This window comes from Rhinolophus sinicus, linkage group LG11 (assembly GCF_036562045.2).
Source record: "Rhinolophus sinicus isolate RSC01 linkage group LG11, ASM3656204v1, whole genome shotgun sequence".
Taxonomy (NCBI): Eukaryota; Metazoa; Chordata; class Mammalia; order Chiroptera; family Rhinolophidae; genus Rhinolophus; species Rhinolophus sinicus.
In genome coordinates, this window is record NC_133760.1 from 15,341,648 (window position 1) to 15,367,707 (window position 26,060).

Sequence of the window (26,060 nt, forward strand, 5' to 3'; positions counted from 1 at the left end):
AAAGGAAGCTAAGACAAAGTAAAAGACTCCCTAACCAGGAATAAAATTTGTCCCAACACAAGTGCTATTAAAAAGGATCCATCCGAGTATCCAAAAAAAAATAAAAAATCATTAAATAGATGCTTGATGATGTAAAATGACTCTCTTACCAATTAAAGATTATTATTATTTACATATTTAGAAGATTTCTTCTTATCCCTGGACCTCTGTCCCGACCATGCGATTTATTCTATAAGTCTATCAGATGTGCTGGGGAAATTACCTTAGTTATCTTGCCTCCCTCTCATAAGTATTCCAAACTTGTGAGATTTCTTTTAGGATCAGGAGCTAGAGTTTATTTTCTTCCCGGTTTCCTGGTGGAAAGAAAGCCCAGCACGTGTGGAACGGACGCAAAATCCACAGACTGTGGCGATGCTAAACACTATGGGTAGAACACCTTCCTCCTCCACACCCAGAACTCCTTGTTCCAGTGAGCCTTCATAGGGGTCCCTCAGGGTCCAGAGACGACTCACATCTGCCTTTGGAACAAGGGTCCTGGCTCAAGCTTGAACCCTCCTCCCCGCCGGGTTTCCAGAACCAGGGTCGACGTGAGTACATCAAGCATTTTTAGAAAGATGGTTGCACAACAGGCTTTGAGAAAGATTCCGGTTTAACAGGTAAATACCACATACACGACAAGAGGGATACGATCTGCTCGGGACCGTCTGCGTCGCAGAGCAAACCTAAAGTTTTGGCACGTTACTTACAGTTCACCTGAGGAATAGCACCACAAACTGAAATTGAGAATGTGAGAAAATGGTACTGTAGACTCAACAGATCAGCACTAAACTCAAGGGAGGCGGAAAAATTCTTTGACTACTCAGGCTTTGTTTTGTGGTGAGACGACAGAATCACCGAATTTCGGAGTTGGAAGACACGAATCGCTGTGTTCTCCTGCCCGTTCTGGGACCTCAGGGCCGCCCCACCCGCCCCGCTCTCGGTCCTGTAGTTCCCGGATGGAAGGCGCGGACCTCGGCGGTGGAAGCAGGGAGCCCTGGGGGGGAGGCTGCGGCCCAGCCGCGACGCCGGGGCCCGGAGGGAGAGAAGGGAGAGGCCTCCCGGAAGACGGCGGAGGGGGCAGGGAGGGAGCGAAGGGGCCGCGACCCGAGAACCCGGTGCAGTCCCGAGCCGAGTGCCCGGCCGGGAGCCCCACCCTGGAGTACCTTTGGCGAGGGCTACGGTAGAGTTCTCGGTGTCGATGGTGTAGAGGATGCCCTCGTAGCGGATCTCCGCCTTGGAGATAAGGCTGATCTTGCTGCCGATGTAAGGGGTGCCCCCGCTCATGGCGCCCACCGCCGCCGCCGTTCCCGGCCGCTTGCAGACAGGCAGATCCCACGCCGCGGTTGCCGCTCTGCACGCCCGCTCGCTCCGTCGGTGCCTACAGCAGCCGCCTCAGACCCAACATGGCGGCGGCGCCGGCTCCGCTACCCTCCCCCAGCCTCCCGCCCTCAAGCCGCGGCGCGGCGGCGGCGGCGGCGGCAGCGGCGGCGGCGCGAGGCATGCTGGGCCAGCGAGGCCGCGCTCTCGCGAGACTCCGCCGGCTGCGGGCGGCTCAGCACTTCTCGGAGTCGGTTGTCCCGGTGGTGCCTCTTGGCCTGGTCTAGCGCGACCCTGCTTGGGCCGGCTGAGAGGAGTTTAGGGGAGAGGCAGAGGCCTTCTGGCGCTAGGACACTGGGCGTGCGGGGCGCCCTCCTGACTTCAGCTGTGGCTTCCACCATTTCCAGGGCCATCGTATCTTGTCCTGAGTCCCGTGTCTTTGCAAACGCTGATCCCTTTGCCTGGAAAGTTGCCCACCCAAACTCCTGACCACCCAAGCTCCTTTAAGACCCGGTCCTTTCCGCGTTGAGGCAACTGTGTGCCTTATGGAGCTCTCATGGCCCCATTACAGCATCTACCGCCAACTCCCTGCCCCCACCCTTCACAGTTCCTGGAGCTGGGACTCTATACAACACTTTCAAATGGTCCCGTTCAGGCTCATAGCTTTCAGTGCCTCTGTACACACTCCAATCCTGACTATTTGCAGCTTTGATCACTTTTGTGAACTCTGGATTCGTATGAACAATAGTCTCCTCAACCTTCTCTAGTTGGATGTATAATTCGCAATTTTGTGTGTCCAAAGCCCTAATCCCGATTTCCTCTCTAAACCTAACCTTTCTCCAATGTTCTCCATTAAGGTGTGAAAATGAATAAAGGAAAACCTCATTCAAAGTGGGGTAGGGAAGCCCTGAAGAGATAATTGTCAGGAGGTGCTATCCATCACAGATTACTTTACAAATTTGGGCACGAAGAAGCTTTCTTTGCTACCCTAGCAGGAGGAAGGAAGGTTTTCTCCTTATCCAGCAAGGGTTCAGCCAATGAGAAGCCACCGCCACCCTACACTTTCGCTGTCCTCCAATGGACTTTTGCGTATAACCACTCCTCCCAACTTCCTCTTTTTTCTCTATAAAATAATGTATCTTTACTTTGTTCTCCAGACTTGCCTGTGTCACCATAGTTTGCATGTCCCAAATTTCAATTCCCAAATTTCAATTCCTCTGCTACTCCTGAATGAACTCATTTTTGCTGATGATTTTATTTTTAAGGTTGACAGAAGTAACTAGTATCATTTACTCAACTGCTCCTTTTTGGAGTTTTCCTTGACTTCTGTCTCACCCCTACATCTGTTCTGACTGCAAATCCTGTCCCACCTGACCACTTGAATCAGACCACTCCTCACCATCTCCACTCCTACTTCTCTATAACGCGCTATCAATATCCTGGCCAGGATTATTGCAATGGTCTCCTAAAAGATCCCTCCATATCTGCCCTTGTCCCCAACAGTTATTCTCAACACAGCAGCCAAAGGAATCTTGTTAAAATCTAAGTCAGATCATGTCCCTCCTCTACTCAATACTCCTCTCTCCAATGGTCCCTTGTCACTCAGAGTGAAAGCCAGACTTCCTTCCTTTGTCTTATAAAGACATACATGATTTAGCCCCTGGTTACCCCACTTCTCCATTCTGTTCCAGCCAGACCCTGTTCATCCAAAGCTTTCACAATTCATTCAGATCTCTGTTCAAATGTCACTTCAAGAGATGACCTTTGTTGCTACCCTAAACACCTGCATCACTCTACATCCCCTTACTCTGCTTGCTTTTTCTTCAAAGGCTTTATCTCTCCCCAATATGTCCATTTAATTATTTGTGTGACTGTCTCCTTTACTATAATGTAAATGTTTTGAGGCAGGGACATCATTTTGGTCACTGCTATATGGTCAGGACTGAGTACAGTGCCTGGCACAGGGCAGCTGCTCAGTAAATGGCTGCATGCATGAACAGTTAGATGAAGGCACAGCACAGGCAGGATGTCTGGTGAGCTGAGAGAAAAAATGGTGAGAAGGCTGGCAACATGGAGAAGAGGAAGCAGGAAAGAAGGGGAAGCACTTGACGCTGTGTTGGGACTGGTACACAATGGCTTCAAAGGAAGGCTATGAAATACTTAAGCACAAAGTTGCTGCCTAGGTTGTTGAACTCTTATTTCTGTTCTTTCTTCCCTCTTGCACGCCTGGAAGCTAGCTTACCTTCTCATGTGTGCTGAGTGAGCTCATCTTTTTCCATTTGTAAACTGACAGTTCCTAAATTTACATCTTCATTCCAGATCTCCTGACTTCCAGGGTCACACTAACTACATACTTGCTAAACGCAATTGCTTCGGTGTCCCACTGACACTTTCAACTCAACATGTTCAAAATTATCTACATCAACTCCCCTCCTTCCCAACAATACACCTGTTCCTTGTCCATGCTCCCCATCCCCATAACTGGCCTCAGAACTCATCCAGGTATCCAATCCTGAAACCAAGAGTCCTTATCTACCTACACCCAATCAACCACCAATCTTGTTGATTCTACTTTATGTTTTGTAATTCATGGTTTCCTGCACCCTAGGGCACCAAAAACTATGCATAAGTACAGCGGATCTGTGTGGTAGCCCTTCATGTATTATGCATGTGACTCTTCAATTTATATGCTAGGTAAACACGGTGAGAACTGTGACATATTTCACTACCATACCTTCCTAAAACCCAAGTCCCATGTTGCTTCCTTGCTTCAGAGTCATTAAAACTTCCAGTAGTCTACAGAAAACTACTCCCTCTCATTGAATGTTTTCAGCAATAAATGCTCTGGAATTTCTACATTGGAGGGGTTAAGGAGAGGCAATCTGGTTGGATCGGGAGACAGGGAAGTTTGGAGGCTTGTCCAAAGCTGTATTTCTAGCCAGTACACTGTTTTTTTGCTTACATTTGTCTTTGCTTGGTGAGGCTGGGGAGTGGTGGATGGAGACCATGGAGAAAACAAGGTTCCTGCCCTTCACCATCCTTTGCTGTGGATGCTGTTGTTCGTCGTAACTCCCAACATACTCTCTGCACACCTTAGGCTCTGGCCACACTGAATTAGTTGCTTCCCAGAACATATGTCTCACTCTTCCTCCTCTGCTCATTCCTTCATGTCCAGTTTGATATAAAACACTCAATCCTATCTCCACTTGACAGGCAATATTCAAAGTCACCCCCGCACTATAGATAAAAATTAGCTCAGAATAGATCAAAGACCTAAATGTATGAGCTAAAACTATAAAACTCTTAGAACAAAACATTGGGATAAATCTTTGTGACCTGGATTAGGCAGTGGTTTCTGGGGTAAGGCACCAAAATCTTAAGCAACCAAAGGAAAAATACATAAGTTGGACTTAACAAAAATTGAAAACTTTTGTGATTCAAAGGACGCTATCAAGAAAGTGAAAAGACAACCCACAGACGGGGAGAAAAATCTGATGATTTGCAAATCTAATAAGGGATTTGTGTCCAGAATATATAAAGAATTCTTACAATCAACAATAAAAACACAAATTAAGTTGCCCAATTTAAAAATGAGTAAAGGATTCGTATAGACATTTCTCCAAAGAAGATATATAAATGGCAAAATAAGCATAGAAAAAGATGCTTAAGACCATTAGTCATTAGGGAAATGCAAACCAAAACCACAACGAGATACCACTTCATACCTACTAGGATAGCTGTAAGTAAAAAGACAGAAAATAACAAGTGTTAGTGAGGATGTGGAGAAATCGAAACCCTCACATATTGTTGATGGGAGTAAAAAATAATGCATCCACTCTGAAAAAGAAATGGAGAGTTCCTCCATAGCATCATAGAGTTACCATACGATGCAACTATTCCATTCCTAAGTATATTCCCAAGATAACTGAACACACATGTTCCCGCAAAAAGTTGTACATAGATGTTTATAGAACATTATTTATAATAGCCAAAGTGGAAACAACCCAAATATCCATCAACTGATGAATGGATAAACAAAATATGGTATATTCATACAATGGGATGCCATTTGGCCATAAAAAGAAATGAAGTAGTGATACATGCTACAATATGGATGAACCTTAAAAATGTTATATTAAGTTAAAGAAATCAGCTACAAAGACCACATATTGTATAATTCCACTGATAGGAAATGTTCAGAATAGGAAAATCCATAGAGACATAAAATAGATTAGTAGATTAGTGGTTGCCAGGGGCTGAGGGGTAGGGATGGGAAGTAGGAATGGGGAGTGAATGCTAAAGGGCACAGGGTTTTTTGGAGAGGTGATGATAATGTCTTGAATTAGATAGTGGTGATGGTTACACTACATTATGAATATAATAAACCCCACTTAATTATATACACTTTAAAAGAATGAATTTTATGGTATGCAAATTGTATCTCAATGAAAATAGTCAAAGTCTCTTCATATTATGACCCTATTATTAAACCAAGGTTGTGTAGCAACATGGGCACATGCTTATATTTAAATTAAAAAGCTGAATACAAAATTGTATGGGTATAAAAGACTTTTAAGAGAAAAACATAGGCAGCATATGAAAATGAATCAGAAAAATAATAACTTTCAAATGCTATTGTATTGAAGTATCAGGTAGAAGATTTTATGGTAATTTTTTCCCTATATATTAGACAGGAGATACGTTCTGACTACCTATTGCTGTGTATGGTGGATGTGACTTTGATTATCCCTCTAGTACTAGAACTAAACTGCTGCTGTCCTGTTCTTCATACTCAGTTGTTGAATCCATGTGGAGACTCAAGGGGGCGATGGCTGACACGTCAGAATTAAGGGCTGTGACTCACTTCGAAGACCGACCCTAAAGGAGGCCTAAATGTATTGGGCTCCACTGGTTCATCTCACTTAGAGAGAAAAAAGGTTTATGGAAGCTTTTTTTAGATTTTGACCAATTCTAGGTTTTGTTATTAATAATTGAACATCAACCATCAACATCTTTCTTTCCTTCTTTCTTTATCAAGATTTCTATTAATAATATAGCTAACATACAATATTATATTAGTTTCAGGTGTACACCATAGTTATTCAACATTTATATACTTAAAGAAGTGATCACCATAAGTCCAGCAACCATCTGACACCATACTATACTATCACAATATTATTGACTATATTCCCTATGCTGTACATAACATCCCCATGACTTATTTGTTTTATACCTGGAAATTTGGACCTCTTATTCCCTTCACTTTTTCCCTCCTCTTTAAAGTTTTCAATTACATTTGACATTCAGTATTGTTTTATATTAATTTCAGGTGTGCAGCGTAGTGGTTAGGCACTTATATAATTGAAGAAATGATCCCCCTGACTAGTCAAGTACCCACCTGACACTGTACATAGCTATTGCCTATCATGACTGTATTCCCTATGCTTTACTTTACATCTCCACAATTATTTTGTAACTACCAGCATATACTTCTTAATCCCTTCACCTTTTTCGCCCTGCTTCCCAACCCCCTCTCATCAATCACCCCAACAAATCTAGTACCCATCTGACACCATACCTAGTTATTACCATATTCTTGACTATATTCCTTATGCTACACCCTACATCTCCATAACTACTTTGTAACGACTAATTTGTACTTCTTAATCCCTTCCTCTTTTTTACCCACACCCCCAACCCCCTTCCTATCTGGCAACCATCAAAATGTTTTCTGTATCTATGAGTTTGTTTCTGGTTTGTTTACTTTGTTCTTTAGATTCCACATAAAAGCGAAATCACATTGCATTTATCTTTCTCCATCTGACACTCCACTTAGCACAATACCCTCCAGGTCCATCCATGTTGCTGCAGATGGCAAGATGCCATTCCCTTCCATGGCCTAGCAATATATGAGATCTCTATATACCATGTTTCCCTGAAAATAGACCTAGCTGGACCATAAGCTCTAATGTGTCCTTTGGAGCAAAATTAATATAAGAACTGGTCTTATATTATATTATGTTAGATAAGACCCAATCTTATATTGTAGTAAAAGAAGACCAGGTCTTATATTAATTTTTGCTCCAAAAGACTCATTAGAGCTGATGGTCCGGCTAGGTCTTATTTTCGGGAAAATGGTATGAGGTCTGACAATTAAGTTCATGAACTCATCCTAGAAAAAGTGCTACATACCTCACTGTTGAATATCACTACGGTCACCTTCAATGTACTCCCCTTGGGAAGCTATGCACCAACGCCAGCGCCTAGTCCACCTTTCAAAGCAATTTTGGAGCTCTTTTTCTGGAGTGGCCATCAAAGCTATTGTATTTACCCTTGATATCCTGAATGTCATCAAAATGTCTTCCTTTCAATATTTCCTTGATCTTTGGGTAAAGAAAGAAGTCATTGGGGGCCAGATCAGGTGAGTAGGGAAGGTCTTCCAATACAGTTATTTGTTTACTGGCTAAAAACTCCCTCACAGACAGTGCTGTGTGAACTGGCGCATTGTCGAGATGCAAGAGCCGTGAACTGTTGGCGAAAAGTCCAGATCGTCTAACTTTTTCATGCAGCCTTTTCAGCACTTCCAAATAGTAAACTTGGTTAACTACAAATTCATTCAGTTGGTACAAATTCATAATGAATAATCCCTCTGATATCAAAAAAAGTTAGCAACCAACATCATTGCAACAAGTTCACAAACTCGTCACACCTAGTATTACCACCTACTCTATATTCTGTAGAGGCCAAGCTGCCCCCACATCTTGACAATTGTAAACAATGCTGCAATGAACATATAGATGCAGAGGTCTCCTTGAAGTAGCATTTTGGGTTTCTTCAGATAAATACCCAGGAGTGGAATCACTGGGGCCTTCTTTTTCTCTTGTCTTTTTTAAAATCTGTTTTGTCTGGTATAAGTATTGCTACCCCAGATTTTTTTTTTTCATTGTTTCCATTTTCATGAACTAACTTTTTCCATCCCTTTACTTTACATGTGTGTGTGTATTTCAATCTGAAGTGAGTCTCTTGTAGGCTGCATATGTAAGGTTTTGTTTTCTTATCCATTCAGCCCTCCTACTACGTCTTTTGATTGGAACATTTAATCCATTTACATTGAAAGTAACTGTTGATAGATATGTAGTTATTGCCATTTGATTATTCATAATTTTGATTCCCCCCCATCTTAAAGGAGTCCCTTTAACATTCCTTGTAATACTGGTTTGATATTGATGAACTCCTTTAGCTTTTTGTCTGGGAAGCTTTTCATCTGTCCTTCGATTTTAAATGATAGCCTTGCTGGGTAGAGTACCCTTGGTAATAGGTCCTAGTTTTTCATCACGTTGAATATTTTGTGCCAATCCTTCTGGCCTGCAAAGTTTCTGTTGAGAAATCAGCTGACAATCTTGTGGGAGATCCCTCATAAGTTACTGATTTCCTTTCTCTTACTGCTATTAGGACTCTCTCTGGGGCAGGGTCCCAGCAGAGTCAGCAGGGTGGAGCTGTGGAGCTCACCAGACCAATCAGCTTCAGATTTAGCTGTAAGCTTAAGGAGGAGGCTCAACAGAGGAAAGATGGCGCCTACCTGCTGGTTGCACTGGAAGAGGCTCCCTCAGAGGGAAAATGGTGACTGTCCTACAGCCCTTACCACATATCAAGTCTGCTTTCTGTATGCCTCTGACATCCCCTGAGTCACCATCCCTGCGCCAGAGCCAGGGTGAGTGCCTGTGAATGAGACTGTGTATGGATCCTTTCAGAGGATGTGTGGGTTTCTGCAGTTCTCTGTCCCATCTAGATGGTCAGAATCCCCACTGTCTTTCACAGATAGATGTGATCGGGGCTCCTCTTCCTGGCACCAGCACTCCGGCCCGGGGAGACTGGTGTGGGGTTGGATGTCCCGCACTCCTCTGGGGGGAACTTCCACAGCTGAGCTATCCCTCCTGATTCTCAAATGCCACACGGACGTTAGGGGCCAAACTGTTTCTCATCTCTGCCCCTCCTACCAGTCTCAATGCTGCCTCTTCTTTATATGCTTAGTTATAAAATAAAACTTCTGTTCAGCTAGACTTCAGATGATTTTCCAGGTTGAATGTTCTAAATTTAGTTGTAATTTTAATGTGTTCATGGAAGGCACAGTGTTTATCTACTCTGCCATCTTGGATCTCCTCCAACCATCAACATCTTGATCTATTGAACAATTTAAATCAAATCTATTTAAACAATATGAGTCCTACTTCTTCTCTGAAATAAACACTAGGAAAGTTGCTGGATGATTCTGTGCAGTATTTTCTGGTCCCAGAGGTAAAGTAAAGTATTTTGATCTGAGTGAGGCTCTTTAACATATTTTAAAAAGTTGTTTTAAAGTTCTTTTCTACTAATTTCAGCACCTGGGTCATATGAGAATATGCATGTATTTTTTTCCCTCTTGATTATGGATCCCATTTTTCTGCTTCTTTACATTTCATAATTTTTATTGTATGTTGTATTTATTGACGTTGTATTTAAAAGAACCAAGGTGACTGGAGCCAATAGTTTTTCTCCAGAGAGGACAAACCTTTTCCTATGCCAGTCAGCTAGAATGCGCAGCTGATCACTCAGATCCAATCAAGAGCTGAGCTGAATTAGGGCTGGAGTGTGGTTTGTTAGTTTCAGTTCACCTGGGCTTCAGATGTCTTAAGGACAAGATCTAATCTGAGCTTCTTAGGGGCCCCTCTTTCTAGTAGGACTTGGATCCAAGCATTAGGAGTTGAAGGAGATCTTTCTCTGTCTTTCAGTCCAGACCCCACCCTCCTACACTGCCACCCATTGAACCAAAGAGGAGGACTAGCTCTGAGTTTTGGGGTCTTATATATTCTCATCTGTTGTTTTAGCCCATAGAAATGTTTAAAGCATCAGTGGTTTCTCCTTAGCCAAGCAGAACCCTCTGACTGTGGCAGGCACCATCACCTGCCTTGCCCATGCTCAGACTTGGCAAATCTCTTCTTGCTTATGAAGTCTTGTCCTCTAGAATTTAGTTCCTTTAGACTACTTTGTGATATTTGTAAAAATAAATGTATTTTACTTTATCCACTCTTTCCCCTGTTATTACAATAGAAGTGGTTGTCTGTTGTGACCTTTTACAGTTTACTTGGAAGTGGAATTTGGAAGATTTTTTTGGGCCATGTTTATATCCTTTAGGGTTATATCCATTATATCCTTAGAGAGGCCCTTCCAATCAGTTTTGCCTCCAGAGTTGGGATAGACTGCTAGTCCTTCAGTTAAATAACATATGACATTGTTGGCTTGCATTTAAGGGTTGTGGTTTTTTTTGAAAATTTGTCCCTTCAAATACCAGAACCGCTCTCAGTGCAACGAGATGCTCATTTATGAGAGATACACTGAAATTGAAACTAATTAATGGTGCTATGGAGGATGTTTCCCATCCCATATTTGCTCTGGGGCGCATGCACATTGTGTGGAATTGTTACTGATTTCTGTCTCACTCTCTCTTTTCAGGATATAATCATTGAATTTACATAGTTAAATGCACGGATAATATAATTTCGTTTTTTCTGCCTTTTAATTAACAATAGTCTTCTGAGTTATATGTTTTTATTTCTAATTTTAAAATGATGAAACTGAGGCTGAGAGAAGTCGTAATTTAGATCCAGCATTGAGGTAGGAACTCATGAATTTGAACGAAGTCTGTATGATTCCATAATGTATGTGCTTTATACCATTTTAGGATAACATGTTTTATTAAGTGTCAACTCAAGTAGATGGCACCGCTTGCCTGGAGCTTTGTGTTGAGACTTTTGAGGTTGTGTCTGAGACAATCAGGACCTTGTGTCATGAGTTAGTAATCAGTATCTTCCATGGGCACAGGGTAGAAAAGTGGTGAAACCAGGCACAAATCTCTGTCTATACCATCTGCCTTCTAAGTATACTCAGTGAGAATACATATGGCAAAGTTCTTTGTAAATCTAATAACTCTTTATAATTATTACATAATTCTTATCTTTACTCAAATATTTGTCCAATGACCTTAACAACAGTCGAAATGGATAAAAAGTATGGATGATTGGAAAGTAAGGAAAATAATAGAATTTAATCTATAATGAATTTATAAATTTCTAAAGTGAAAATTTAATGATACCAGCGCTGGCCCTCAAGCCCCCCCCAAAATGCCTTATTATTGCTCTATGTCCTTAAAATAACCTGGGGGATGTTGTTTACAAAACATAAATGTATGAATGGGCTCCTGCTTAGCTCTCCTATCTCACCTCTTGCCCCTCCCCCATTTTATTCCTCCTCCCCGCCCCCCACCAGCCTTAGTCCTTCATTCCAGAAGCCATAGTTAACTTCTTTCAGATTCTCCTGATGGACTCTCCATTGTCACTCTGTCTAGATAGCACTTCAGCCCTGGAGCCTTCTCACTGCTGTCCTGAGAGCGGCCACCTGAGATCATTGTTCCTCCCACACACAGTCCTATCCAACCTGTACTAACTCTGCCACTGTGCTAATCACATTGTGTTGAAATTGCCTATTTACTTATCCATATTCTACACTGGATTGTAAGTTATGCTGAGAACAGGGACTGTACGTGCCTTTCTACCATTGCATTGGTATCACCAACTCAGGGCCTTGTACATAGTAGACATGCAAAACATCTCTGTGAGATGAATTAAGAGGTTAATAAATTTTTTTTATTTTGTGAATTTACAACAAAGATGTTCCCAGTAGGAGGTGACATTTTTTTAAAAATGGAAGATATGGAAGAAACTATTTCTAGTTTTAAAGATTGTATTTTAAAAGGGCTTAAGATGAGTTGTGCAGGACATTCATTACTGCACCTATGTTCTATGTTTGGTCTTTAAAGGGAAATGTTTTCCCCAATCCAAGCATTTTTATTCATTTCTTGTTGTGTACTAAGTTAACATGCAAATTTCAATTGCCAGTTGAGTAGTTTTGTGTGATGTTTTCTTGTTACTATATGGAAGACACCCATGGCTTTCTCATACACCCCATCTGGGCCTCCAGTGTGGTCTAATTATCTTGAAAAGCTGAGATGTGTTAGAGCTGAGCTTGATTACTCTAATGGCACACAATGTTTTTTGCAAACCTCCTGATTCCTGAATAATTATCATTATCATATGTATGTGTTTAGCCAAAAGCTTAATTGGAAAATTCCAGAATGAAACAATGCTACACAAGAAAAAACCTTCCAGTCGTTTTCTTTGAAAAAAAAAAAATTAAAAACAAATCAGAGTACCGCTAATACATGCATAAGGTTAAATCATCAAATCATGCAGAAGGGCTTATGATGCATAGCAATTACTCCCAGCCTACCTTTCCTCATCTGTGGTTCTATGGCATCAACCATTTTTAACTCTTTCAGCAGTTTCTCTTGGTGGTTATCTCTGTCTCTAAACAATGTGCTGACATCACCTGTTCTTGATTCATCCATGTTAGACATTATCTATTAATTTACAGCTATGATAAATAAAGGTTTATCTCAGATGGCAAGTACTTAGAGATATTTTAAGTTATTTATCATTCCCAAGTTGTCTTTATTTCCTCCATGTAGGACTGAAGTCCAGGCTATGCATTATAAAGTGGGCCCGTTATGTCCGGGTGGTGCCTCTTCTGACTACGTACATATAGCCTTGGCAATACTGACAGTCCACAGTATGAAGATGTCTCTTTTTTGGTTACGTTTTTGTTGGCTAACCTTAGAGTCTTTCATGTTGGAGACTTTCATGAGAGCATATATGAGAACAAGATCATAAATCATCCTGGTGATGGGTCCTCTGTGTTTGCAGTGGACTTGCTGATGGAAGGACTTCACTTAGGGGGATCAGGTGGGAAGCCACTCTCTAGACATTGAATTGGTAAACCTCTAAATGACAGATTGTGGAAGTTTTGGGGTGTTCAATTCTTTTTTAGAGAAGAACCTCTGCAGTTTTTCTGGGGGTCCATGTCAGGCCACCACATGACTGCTAGGTGAGAGTGGTGGGGAGGAGGGTGAGATTCAGCCCCACGTCTTACTTCTACCCATTGTTGTAGGTGCTAGCAGGGGTCCAAAGGATAATTTGCTCCTGTTTGGCTGCTGTCCCCCTCCCCACCCCCCCACTAAGCACATTCCAGTTCTTGGCCTCCTGTGCTTGGATCGATCAGTTACCTCCCTGTTTTTGTGTGTCTAATGAAATATATGTAACGTGAAATTTAGTTTTCACCATTTTTTTAAAGTTTTTATTATTATTATTATTTTTATTGGGGAATATTGTGTTTGTCTAGGGCCCATCAGCTCCAAGTTGTTGTCCTTCAATGTAGTTGTGGAGGGTGCAGCTCACTGGCTCATGTGGGAATCGAACTGGCAACCCTGTTGTTGTTCAGAGCTCACGCTCTAACCAACTGAGCCATTCAGCCGCCCCAGATTTTACCATTTTTAAATATACAGTTCAGTGGCATTAACGACATTCACATTGTTGTGCAACCCTCACCACCATTCACCTCCAGAACTTTTTCATCTACTCAAACTGAAACCCTGTATCTATTAAACAATAACTCCTCATTCTCCCCTCTCTACAGCTTCTGGAAACCACCATTCTATTTGGTTGGTGCAAAAGTAATTGTGGTTTAAAAGGTTAAAAATAATTGCAAAAACTGCAAGTACTTTTGCACCAACTTAATACTTTCTATCTCTATGAATTGGATTACTCTAGATACATCACATAAGTGAAATTATATATTTGGTTTTTTTTTGTGTCCATCCTCTATTTTACATTTTTAATAAGCCTGTTGAAATTTCTTATCTCTTGTTATGGATTTGCATCTTTTACCTCCTTTACTATTATTTTAGCAGGGGGAGGTATGGAGATAAAAGCATAGGGCTAAATATCCATCTTTAACCAGGAACTCTCTCATTTTGAAAAAGGAAGATTTCAACAAAACGATACTGTATGATTCCACTTATATGAGGTATCTAGAGTAGTTAAATTTATAGAGACAGAAAGTAGAATGGTGGTTATTAGGGGCTAGGGATGGGTGCTTAGTGGGGAGTTTTATTGTTTTATGGGTATGGAATTTTAGTTTGATATGATAAAAAAGTTCTGGAGATGGATGGAGGTGATGGCTGTACAACAATGTGAATACACTTAATGCCATAGAATTGTACACTTAAAAATAGTGAAAATGGTAAATGTTATGTTATGTATATGTTACCACAATAAAAACTTTTTTTTTTAAGATTTTTTTATTTTTAGTGGGGAAGGGGAACAGGACTTTATTAGGGAACAGTGTGTACTTCCAGGCCTTTTTTCCAAGTCAAGTTGTTGTCCTTTCAATCTTAGTTGTGGAGGGTGCAGCTCAGCTCCAGGTCCAGTTGCCATTGCTAGTTGCAGGGGGTGCAGCCCACCATCCCTTGCAGGACTCGAGATGTTGAGCCAGCAACCTTGTGGTTGAGAGCCCACTGGCCCATGTGGGAATCGAACTGGCAGCCTTCAGAGTTAGGAGCATGGAGCTCCAACCACCTAAGCCACTGGGCTGGCCCCACAATAAAAACTCTTTAAACGAAAGGGCATATTTAAGGTTTCTATCTTCACTGTATATAATTTTATTATTATTAAATGTCGGAGCAAAGGTAGCTCCTTCAAAATGTTATGGAAGATGAGGCTTTAATTCTGGGAATGACAGTATCTTATATTGGACCTACTTACCTGTTGATAACAATTATTAACTCTGGACAAAAAAATAAATAAATAAAAATTAAATGCTATTGCCTGAAGGCAGTGGTGAGCAATCTAAAGCAGGTAGGAACTGAAGGGAACATGAGTCTTGTAAGAAGGGAAGGAAACTGGGTTAGCTTTAATTTATCAGGCTTTTCCTCTGAGGGCACTTCCAGTTATTGGCAATACGTGACACATGACACTTGACACATGGTACAGTAGAGCTAAAATATAAAGTGATGGTCTTACTAGCTGAAGAAACTGAGGTTAGATTTTAGGGTTGCAAAAACAGCTGGAAATTGAGGAAGGGTATCCCAGAAAAGGGAGAGTCACAGGGAGAAGCTACAAAATATGCATATAAATTCCTGTCAAACCTCTGGCTGACTCCTGAAGAGAACATGCATGGGGCAAGATCTCAGGGAACCCAGCTGAGAGTATTAGCTAGAATTTTAGGCAGAAATTTCAGCACTAGTTTGAAATTCCAGTTCTAACAAATAGGATGGGCTATGTGAACTCCTAAAGCTTTCTATTGACACCCAAAAGGGCCATGTCTTACAAGTAAGCCCAGGGTTAAGGGTTATCAGAAATAAAAAAACATCCATGGGATAGATTTAATAGCAGACCAGAGAGTCAACTTGAAGACAGGTCAGTAGAAATTTTTTAAATGAAATTAGGGGGAAAAAATGATTGAAAAAGATGAACAGAGTCTCAGTGACCTGTGGGACAATATCAAGTGGTTTAATGTGTGTGTATTCGGAGTCCCAAAAGGAGAAAAGAAAAAGAACGGTACAGAAAAATGATTTCAAAGACCAGCATTCCACATTTTCCCAATTCAGTGAGATACGTTAACCCACAGGTCCAAGATTCAAAAGAGAATCTATAGTAGAGTTTCATAGCTGCTCTTGCACTTTTTCCTGAAGTGTATGCGAAGATGTAAAGTTTTCAGAGAGGGCACTGAGTCTCTGTGGGCAGCCACAAGAAGGGATATGAAATTAAAATTCAATGACTTCTAGGCCCTCTGTCAACCCAATGCAGAGGAATGTAGAGGGCCAACCCCAATATGAGGAAACTTCAGTAACCAGAGCACAGTGGGCCAGGAAACAATTACAATGGCATATTTCTGTGTCTGCAGTCTTTATGAGCAGCTCTCTCCAGGGCTGGGGCTAGGGTGAGGCAAGGTAGGCACCTAGGGTGCAAAATTTAACGAAACATTCATTGTCTCAAGGTGCGGTTCTACTAAAGATACTGCTCCACCACACTGCTGCCTGCCTATTCAAGGAAGTCAAGATAACATCTGTGAAAGGAAAGCAATATCATACAGCACTAGGGATTATGATCCAATGAACTGACTTTGCATGCTGTGAGATGATAACAGCTAGCACATTGATGTACTGTTAACAAAGCATTTTATCCTTTGATCTTCACATGTCCTATGTTGTAGAGCAGAGAAGCAGTATTATCATACTCCTCTCTTTACAGTGGGAAAACTAAGGGCCGGAGAAGGTGATGGTTTTGACCTCAGGTGGTCAATGGTTAAGCCAAGACTTGCACTTGTCTTTTCAGTCCAAACCCCAACTCTTTCTATTACAGCACCCAGCTAGAAGAGAAAGTAATCTACTCAATTACTAATTCAGCTCTACTTTGTGTGCAGAATTCCTGTTCTTGCTGTACCTCATAGTTTGACTAATTATATGGTCTGTTGGTTGACCTGAGTTATTGAGATATAAATAAGTAAATTATGATAATAGGCATAACAATTGGCAAATAAAAGTGGTAAAGTAATCAATATATTACTACAAAACACTTCCATAAAAATTGGCTTTTTCTAGAGGTTCAAAGCATTATAAAAAGAAACAAATTACAGTGGAACAACTTTTAGAGTATATTTATAGAAAACAATTTTAGGACAAAAGTAAAAAAATAATTGAGCAAAATAATGAAAACAACAGTAAATTATTACTGTATTATAGTAATTATGTAAATTACATAGCAGTAATTCTTAAATTTGCAAGTTATTGGAGTCCTTACCAAAATTATTGTATTATTGAAAGTGATATTTCGACAAATGCACACCACTTCTAAAAAAATGTGAAAAGTTAGAGGTACTTCATGGGGTATCATTTTAAAGAATTGCTCGCCAGATACACTTCACTACTTACAAAATCTGGGCACCATATTGGTGTTTGTTGGAATTCCAAAGTGTCTTGGACATGAGCATGATCTATTGTCAGTAAAATGGCAACCCCTTACAACATCTTCTGGGTAAGGGAAATGTGCCGCTGGTCTAGTGGTGGGCATTGTGGTGATGGCAGAGGTGGCGGTAGTCATGGTGGTGGGGTGGTGGTGTGTTAAGTGAATCAGAGAGGGAGTCAAAGAAACCTCCAGAGGTCTTAAGTCTGTCACAAGAACTTTGTAGTTCAAATATCAAGATGAAAGAAATTAGTTAGATAAGCTAGAAAGAAAAGACATTCCAGAGGGAGAGGGTGGGAAGAATGAGGAACTGGCCTGCAGCGGGTCTTCCCTGTTCTGTTGTTGAGAAAGTGAGCACTGAACCTGGGGCCTGTTGCCAAGGTGAGTGGCTGCAGGCAAGGGAGGCTGGGAGGCACTGCCACAGATTGCTCCTGACTCTCCCGGGGGCAATGTGGAGAGAGCAGCCAGTTTGCAGATCCCTTCACAGGTGAACAGCTGTGGGGACCAGCTCAGCCTGGCTGAGGCTGTTCTGAGAAGTGTTTGGGATTTTACAGAGACTGCCCCTTGCATGAGGGGAAGGGGCAGATTACAAACGGAGACCACATACCATATACGCATCTAAATGTTTAAAAATTGTAATTCAAGCAATTGATGGTTAAATAAAATGTGATATCCTTTTTCTCTGGATAAACTATACTTTCAAACTGACCTGGCAGGCCAGGTTCAAATGTGGAATTCTTGGACTCTTTAGAATTCCTCACCAGAACATGGTGAAGTGGGGAGAGCCAGCCCCAACTGTGGCCTGATCCTTCCTCTCTTCCTACTGTCAGCTCTTTCCCACACTGTGAAGGCCTCACTTTCACACTCAACTGTGCCTTCAAATCTGTTTGTACTCCTCAAAGCAGTCATCTCTTGTCACATTCAAGCCTGGGGAAATGCACACCTTAGTGGCAATATACCATGCCTCAGCGTGGTAGACGGGAGAGAGAGGCCTACCCAGGCCCACCAGGAAATGGGCTTGAGGATGTTTGGGCATAGAACTCTGGAGTTCTTAGTAGTTGGGGCATGACTTACAATAGGGGTCAGCAAACTCATCTCATGTGCCAAATCTGGGACTTCCACCTGTTTTTATAAATGAAATTTTATTTGAATATATCCACGCTCCCTCATTTACATATTATCTATGGCTGTTTTCTTTCTACAATGGCAGAGTAATTGTGACAGAGATCATATGGCCTGCAAAGCCTAAAATATTTACCCTCTGGCCTTTAAAGAAAAAGTTTGCTGACCTCTGGTCTAGAAGGTGGGGGGGGGTGGTGGCAGGCTCCAGTGGGCTTGCCTCCGTGGCTCTAGACTGGAGAGACAGGGCTAGAGGAGGGCCTGAGTGACAGTCCCCAAAGTGTGGAGCCCCAAACCTGAATCTAACCATGAGGAAACATCAGACAAATCTAAACTGAAGGACATTCTGCTAAAACAAGGCCTATACTCTTCAAAATGCCCATGTCACAAAAGACAAAAAAGGGGTAAGGAGCTATTCCCAATTAAAGAAGACTAAAGAGACATGACAACTGAAAACAGTGAGACGACTAAAAGATTGCATCTGGGACGAGGAAAAAATACGCTATAAAGAACAATATTAGGACAACTGATTAAATTTTCAATGGTCTGCTAATTAGATAATAACATTGTTTTAATGTTAATTCCCAATTTGAGAATTATACTATGATTATGTAAGTAGATGTCTTGTTTTTAGGAAATTTACAATAAAGTATTTAAGGGTAAAGGGATGGATGCAACTTACTTTCAAATAACAACCACAACAACAACAATAGTGCATATACAGAGGGGGCCAAAAAAAAATGTACATACATTTTAAGAAAGGAGAAAACTATATTAAAATTGTAACACTCAATATAGACTGATAACAAAAGATGAATACGAGTCACATTTGACTTCTGCAATTACAAGAGGTGCTCAAAGTAGTTACCATCTGTGTAATTTTAATACAGTTTTTTCCTTTCTTAAAATACCCTGTTTCCCCAAAAATATGACCTAGCCAGACAATCAGCTCTAATGCATCTTTTGGAACAAAAATTAATATAAGACCCAGTCTTATTTTACTATAATATAAGACCAGGTATAATATAATATAATATAATATAATATAATATAATATAATATAATATAATATATATAGCACCAGGTCTTATATTAACTTTTGCTCCAAAAGATGCACTAGAGCTGATTGTCCGGCTAGGTCTTATTTTCGGGGAAACATGGTGTATACACATTTTTTGGGCACCCTCTGTATATACTTGTATAGAAAATAAAAATAAAGCAAATGTGGCAAAATGTTAACAACTGGTGAAGCTCTGTAAAGTCTTTCCAGAAGTTCTTTATATTCTTTTTGCAAACTTTTCTATGAGTTCAAAATTATTTCATAATAAAAAGTGAAAAAATAAAATGTGGGGACAAGGCATTTCCTTTGTCGTCTTTACCCACTGGACCCTGCCCCCACCATTATTTTCACTATAGTTCAACAAATTATAACAAATAAATGAAAAGGAAATGAGTATAGCTATGGAAAGGAAAATAAAAAATGGTCATTTTAGGCAGCTGATGTAATTACCTGTGCAAGGTCCATCAGTGGTGTTCTTAGGTTTATTCAGGCTTACAAGATGACCACAGACCATCTATTTTGAAGGATATAGGGCAGGAACCACAGCAATCAGCAGGGCAGCTTCTGGCATTCTTTGCAGCCAGGGTCCTTGCCACAGTTCCCTCAGTAGGTGCAAAAAGCTGAGGTCCATATCGGGTCTTTACAAGAGCTGCTCTGATTTAAAAGCCCCATGTCTCACAGGAAACAATCTCACAATTCCATTGGCATAGATTTCAGGGTCTCTGCTAAGGACATGTCCAGTTGTATGAGGTCTAAACTCAGGAAAGCAAAACCAGTGATTTCCCTATCAGGTAGTTATAGGTCTGTTAGTCTGGCTGGAATTTACCAATGATCATTTTTACTATAAGCAACATTGCCTAAAAACATAGTTGATACATACTTTCAGGGAAAAAAACCTAAGGTTAGATTCTCGTGCAGAAGAGTTTTGTTAAACCTTTGCCCATAGTCCATCCCCATGACTTTAGTTAACACTTTTAATATAGAAAATGACAAGTTAGTACATGTTGCGATCATCAAAATTTGTATTACCCAGTGGGGTAAGGATGTCCCCTTCATATTCTAAGTGACTGGAATAGTCTCTGGCCATCTGTCTTTATAGTGCCTACAGCACCCTTTTTATTCTGGGAATTCTAGGCATTTCACACCAAATGATATAACACAATAGTTTTTAGCAAACCAAAAAGACGACAGTAAAATTTATTTAACCATTTTAGAAAAAAGTTTATTTTTTCCCTACGTACCACGTGTAAACCAAGGGTTTTTATCCAGTCTGAAGGAGAGCACAGGCCTTTAAAACAACCAATTAATTGCTTTAAAAATTTCCTCTGGCAGTTTAGAAGCTGTTTGCATTCCCATCAGTTTTCACTAGATGGCAGCAGAGGACACTGGTCAGGCTTATATTCGCTCAGGCACTCTCGGTCCATACATAGCTTTTGTTGGACTCTGGGCTTGACACACATGGAGAGGTTCTTTAACCTTTTATCGGTGACCCCAAATCTTATTAAATTGTTGTCATTGTAGCCCTGCTTGACCTGCTGGCCACTACACAGCTATTTGTCTGCTTTTGCCCTCTGTTCTTTTGGGTGCTATCAAACATTTCTCCATGTAGATTAAAGTTTGAATGGAGTTGAAGTCAAATTGGCAGTTCCACAAGCTTTATCAGATGGTACTCCTATCACAAGCCTGGGGTTTTTGGGTTCATTCTCTTGTTTTTGCAGCCCCCTCCGCCCACCAATCAGCCAAACATTAATATGTGCCTGTAGCCCAGATGCCATGTCCCTTTCATGAACAGTGAGCAATTTCTCCTCTCAGTATGAATTTGGTTTTACTCCAACCTGCATTTGCCCAACAAAGGGATGATTTATCCCCTGTCAATGGGGTAGAGTTTTCAACATCAGAGAGTGGGCAAATGGACTCCTACCAAGGCATTCAATGCCTTGTCAGCATTTCCTTCCCCATTCCTCTATCTCATAGTCCATTGGTCAAATTGAATTGAGGGTCTGGAAGTTTACCCTACTACTGCCACCACTCCAATGCCCATGGGATGGTCTTAGATTCAACTATACATTCAGACTCACTAGACTACTGGGGGCCATACATGACATTAGCCTATTTGGAACGACATAGGACAAGAGCCACATGTGCCAGCCAGGCAGGGCACTTTTAGATATTCCTAGCAGTGGGAATCTTTGTAGCAGTTTATTCAGCAGATGTCTCAGGTGCGAGAAGGCAAGATCTACGTTGGGCAAGTGTACAAATTGTCCTGATTTCATGCCCTCCAGCAAATAGTATTTCTGGTAACAACTCCATAGGCATGGCTTCCAGGGTCCCCAAACGGGTCTTACAAGTTAGAAAAGGAACCCAAGGCTATGGTGACTCCCTGTCCAGATAAAAGTTACAAACCATGGGTTATTTTTATTATAAGCAATGTTGCCTGGTAACATAGTTGACACATACCATCTTTATCTGTTTCAAGGAACACAGAAAATTAATCAAAAGCCAGATTCTCATACAAAGGAGAAATGGTTTTTTTGTTTTGTTTTTAGAAAATATTTTAATACTTTACCCATAACCTAGAAATTAAAAGAATCAAATGAAAAACTACTAAAAGGAATGAAGGTGTTCAGCAAGATGGTTAGATTTTTAAAAAAAGTCTTTTTATGTACCAGCAATGATTAGAGAATGTAGTCGGATAAACATTTCTTCATAACAGCAGCAGAAACCATAATTACTTAATATACATCATATACATAATATGCCAAAAAATATCCAAGCCCTATATGAAGAACACCTAAAACTTGATTGAAAATTCCTGAATGAACCATGTTAATTGGATAGAGAGTCAATATTGTAGAGATGTACAAGTAAGTACCCTCCAGATAAACTACAAATATGGTGTAATCCCAATAAATATCCCAATAGAATATTACTAAAGAATTTGAAAAATCTATTCTAAAGTTCACCTGGAAGTATACATGTGCAAGAAAATTTTGAAAGAAAAAGAGGTGGACTCATTTTGTAGATATCAAACCTACTAGAAAGTTATAGTGACCAAGCGTGCAGTTTTGGCCCAGAAAATAGACATACGTATCAGTAGAACGGAATAATTATGTTCAGAAATAGACACTTTAGATTTCTTTTATGTTTATGTAACGTACACACACGAAATAGAAATATGTGTACAGAACAGTGGATTTTTCCATGTGTATATATGTGGTTAGCCACCACACAGATCAAGATACAGATGATTTCTGATACCCCAGTAGCTTTACTCGTGCTCTCTTTTAGTCTTTATTATTCCCCCATCAAAGGTAACCTTGGTTAGTTTTGCCTTCCTACGAACTTCATATAAATTGAACCATACAGATATAATCTTTTGTGGTTGGCTTATTTTGGTCAACATTGTATTTGTGATATTCATCCATGTGCTTGCATGTAGCAGTAGATTGCTCTTTTTTATTATTGTAGTACAGTAAGTCCTCACTTAATGTTGTCCGTAGGTTCTGCAACTTCAAGTGAATCAAGATATAACGAAACCCATTTTATCCTAGGCTAATTGATATACACAAGAGTTAAGTTTCCACAGCATCTCTCGATGTGACAACAAAAGGATACTGACCAAATTGATGACCTGCTGTATTCTACTCTATAAAATAATCTGCGATTTTATGAATGCAACACAATGTAATTATCCATTCTAGTGTTGATGGATATTGGGGTTGTTTCCAGAGAGTCCCAAACACGATGAACCAAAAAGGCCCACACCAAGACACATCATAATTAAAATGCTAAAGGTTAACTACAAAGAGAGAATCTTAAAAGCAGCAAGTAAAAAGTACTTATGTAGTTACCTACCAAGGTAGCTCCCTTAAGACTATCAGCTATTTCTCAACAGGAACTTTGCAGGCCATAAAGGACTGGCAGGAAATTTTCAAAGTGATGAAAAGCAAGGACTTACAAACAATGGTACTCTACCCAGCAAGACTATCATTTAAAGTCAAAGGACAGAGAAAGAGTTTCCCAAACAAGAAAAAGCTAAAGGAGTTCATTATCACCAAACCAGGTGATGTTAGAGGGACTTCTTTAAGATGAAGAAAAACAAAAAAGATAAAAATATGAATAATAAAATGGCAATAACTACATATCTATCAACAATTACTTTAAATGTAAATGGATTAAATGCTCCACTCAAAAGATAGGGTGGCTGTAAAAAAGAATGAAATCTTACCATTGGCGAAAACATGGACTGACCTAGAGGGTATTATGCTAAGTGAAATAAGTCAGACTGAGAAAGACAAATACCATATGATTTCACTTACATGTGGAATCTAAGAACAAAATAAGTGAACAAACAAAACAGAAACAGACCCATAGACACAGAGAACAAACTGATGGTTACCAGACAGGAAGGGGTTGGGTGAGAAAGGTGAAGAGATTAAGCAGTAGAAATTGGTACTTACAAAAGAGTCATGGGGATGTAAAACACAGTACGGGGAATATAGCCAATAATATTGTAAAAACTATGCATAGTGTCAGATGGGTAGTGGATTCATGGGGGGGAATCACTTCATAAATTATATAAATGTCTAACCACTACACTGTACACCTGAAACTAACATAAAATAATATTGAATGTCAACTATAATTTAAAAAAATAGTCACACCAAAAAAATGTATACAAGTGGACACTTTGGTCAACATTGCTCAAGCAGTAGTTCGCCGTAATCAGTACTGTCTGGGCGCTGATGGTAACTACTTTGAGCACCTCTTATAATTGCAGAAGTCAAACATTCACCTTTTGTTATCATTATATATTGAGCATTACAATTTTAATAGCTTTTTCCTTTCTTAAAATGTGTATACACTTTTTTGGCACCCTCTGCATATGTAACTAGTATAGTGCCAGGTGGGCAGGAGAGGAAGCATCAGTGGAGTTTTCAGAAAGGGCAGATGGCCATAGATGAACCACGCCTGGAAGAGACTTCTGCAGGTTGCTGTGATCCAAGGCAGAAAGATGGGCATAGCATGGGTGTCCAGGGTTGAGGGCCACAACAGGAGCAGCGACAACAGAGACTTCCAGAAGCTCAGGCCAATGTCCGAACAGACAGCAACAAGTCACGCGCTCGCCACCAACCAAAGCGTCACCGGCACCTCCCAACCTCCCCTAGAGTGCGGGCACTAAGGCAGCGAGGTGGACAGGAGAGGGCACGGCCCCGAGGCTCGGTGGGCGTGCCCCAGACGCTAACCCCGCCCCGGCCACGGCCACACCCACACCCCACGCCCTGGCCGCTGTTCTGGGCCCCGCTAGGAGGAGCATCTGCCGGGGTGCTGAGCTGCTGTCCGCCCCAGGTGAGTGCGGCAGGGCTATCGCTGGCGCCCGGGGTTATTTGCACTGGCTGGTTTGCTGGAAGAGAAGGCGGGGCGTTGCTGGTACTGTGTAGGATGATGTTCCCTCGGTCCCTCCGGTCACTTGGGACCGAGCCCCCGAGTCCCGGAGTCCGTCGGGAGTGGGGCAGCCAGGACACAGGAGGTGCTGCTCTCTCTATTCTCTTGCCGGCTTCAGGCGCAATATTGCAAAAGAGATGCAGCACCTGGGTGGTTTGCTTCATCCTGGGTGGGGAGTTGTTGGTTTAAATACAGTGAGTCCTTCCCGAGCTCGTGAAAGATAACCTGGCTTAAGATGAAAACAAAGTCTCCAGTCCCATCTGGAAATAAAAGAGTTCTTAGGGGCAGCCCCATTAGATTGCCACTGTAAATATATAGATTGCCACAATAAAGATATGTTTTCGTATCTTTTCTTGATGCAAAGCAAAATAAAATATATTCTTCTCAAAGGATTGTTCTACTACTCAGTTTCCTTTGTGAAGACCACCTTAAAATGTAATGTGAGTGCCAGGTTAGTATGTGAGTGCATGAGGAAACTGAGGCACAGGAGCAAAGTTGCCTCGCAATGATCTCACACTTACGTGGCAGAGTCAAGACTGGGATCTCAACATTTTGGCTTCAGAGTTTGTGCTCTTCTTGACTGTTCACTATTGCCTCCAGCCCAGTTTCTTGTCAGATTGTGGTAAGACATTTACTTCAATTGCTTTTTTTTAATTTTTTATAAAGAATAAACTGTATGGATCCTGGATCCTGGATCCTGGATCTTAACTTGCCTCGCTAATAGATGAGGCTAACGTTGCCCATGGTAACCGGATGTATTCTAGTCACACCTGAATTTAAAAGACATCAGTTAGGAAATTGTTATTTTACTTGAGATCAAGTTATGAAAAACTTATTTATGATTCAAAACAATCTTCATTTAATTTTTGTCTTAAAGTAGTCAACTTTGTATGTGAGAATACCTGCAATTTTTGGTAATTTTTGTCCATTCCTTAGAGTTACAGACACTCCCTTAAAAAGGAAACCCATCTTCACTTTTGGCTGGCCCCACCTCCTCTCCAGGGCTAAATGGTGTCTGCTAGCCAGCTGAATAGACTCATAAGGGACCATGACCATCAGGCTTCTCTTGATGCTTGTCCTGTTGCTGAGTTTTGTTTCCCCAATATAGCAATGTTGAACACTTTAGGAACACAAATATAAACTCTCAATAGATGACAAACTAAAGCACAAACTTCCCTTACAAAACA

General features: G+C 41.0%; 1 protein-coding gene across 8 annotated transcripts in view; it reads right to left on the reverse strand.

The window, feature by feature from the left end:
• Positions 1 to 1,525, reverse strand: part of LSM14A (LSM14A mRNA processing body assembly factor) — a 55,123-nt gene extending 53,598 nt beyond the window's left edge. For 3 of the 8 annotated variants that reach the window (XM_019742700.2, XM_019742702.2, XM_019742699.2), the window contains exon 1: positions 1,203 to 1,489. In XM_019742700.2, coding sequence (XP_019598259.1) covers positions 1,203 to 1,323 — 121 coding nt within the window. In that variant the 5' untranslated portion in view covers positions 1,324 to 1,489. Of the gene's footprint in view, positions 1 to 1,202 lie in introns of all 8 variants that reach the window. The other 5 variants (XM_074314419.1, XM_019742705.2, XM_019742704.2 and 2 more) reach the window with 4 other exon arrangements.
• Positions 1,526 to 26,060: the final 24,535 nt, after the last annotated feature.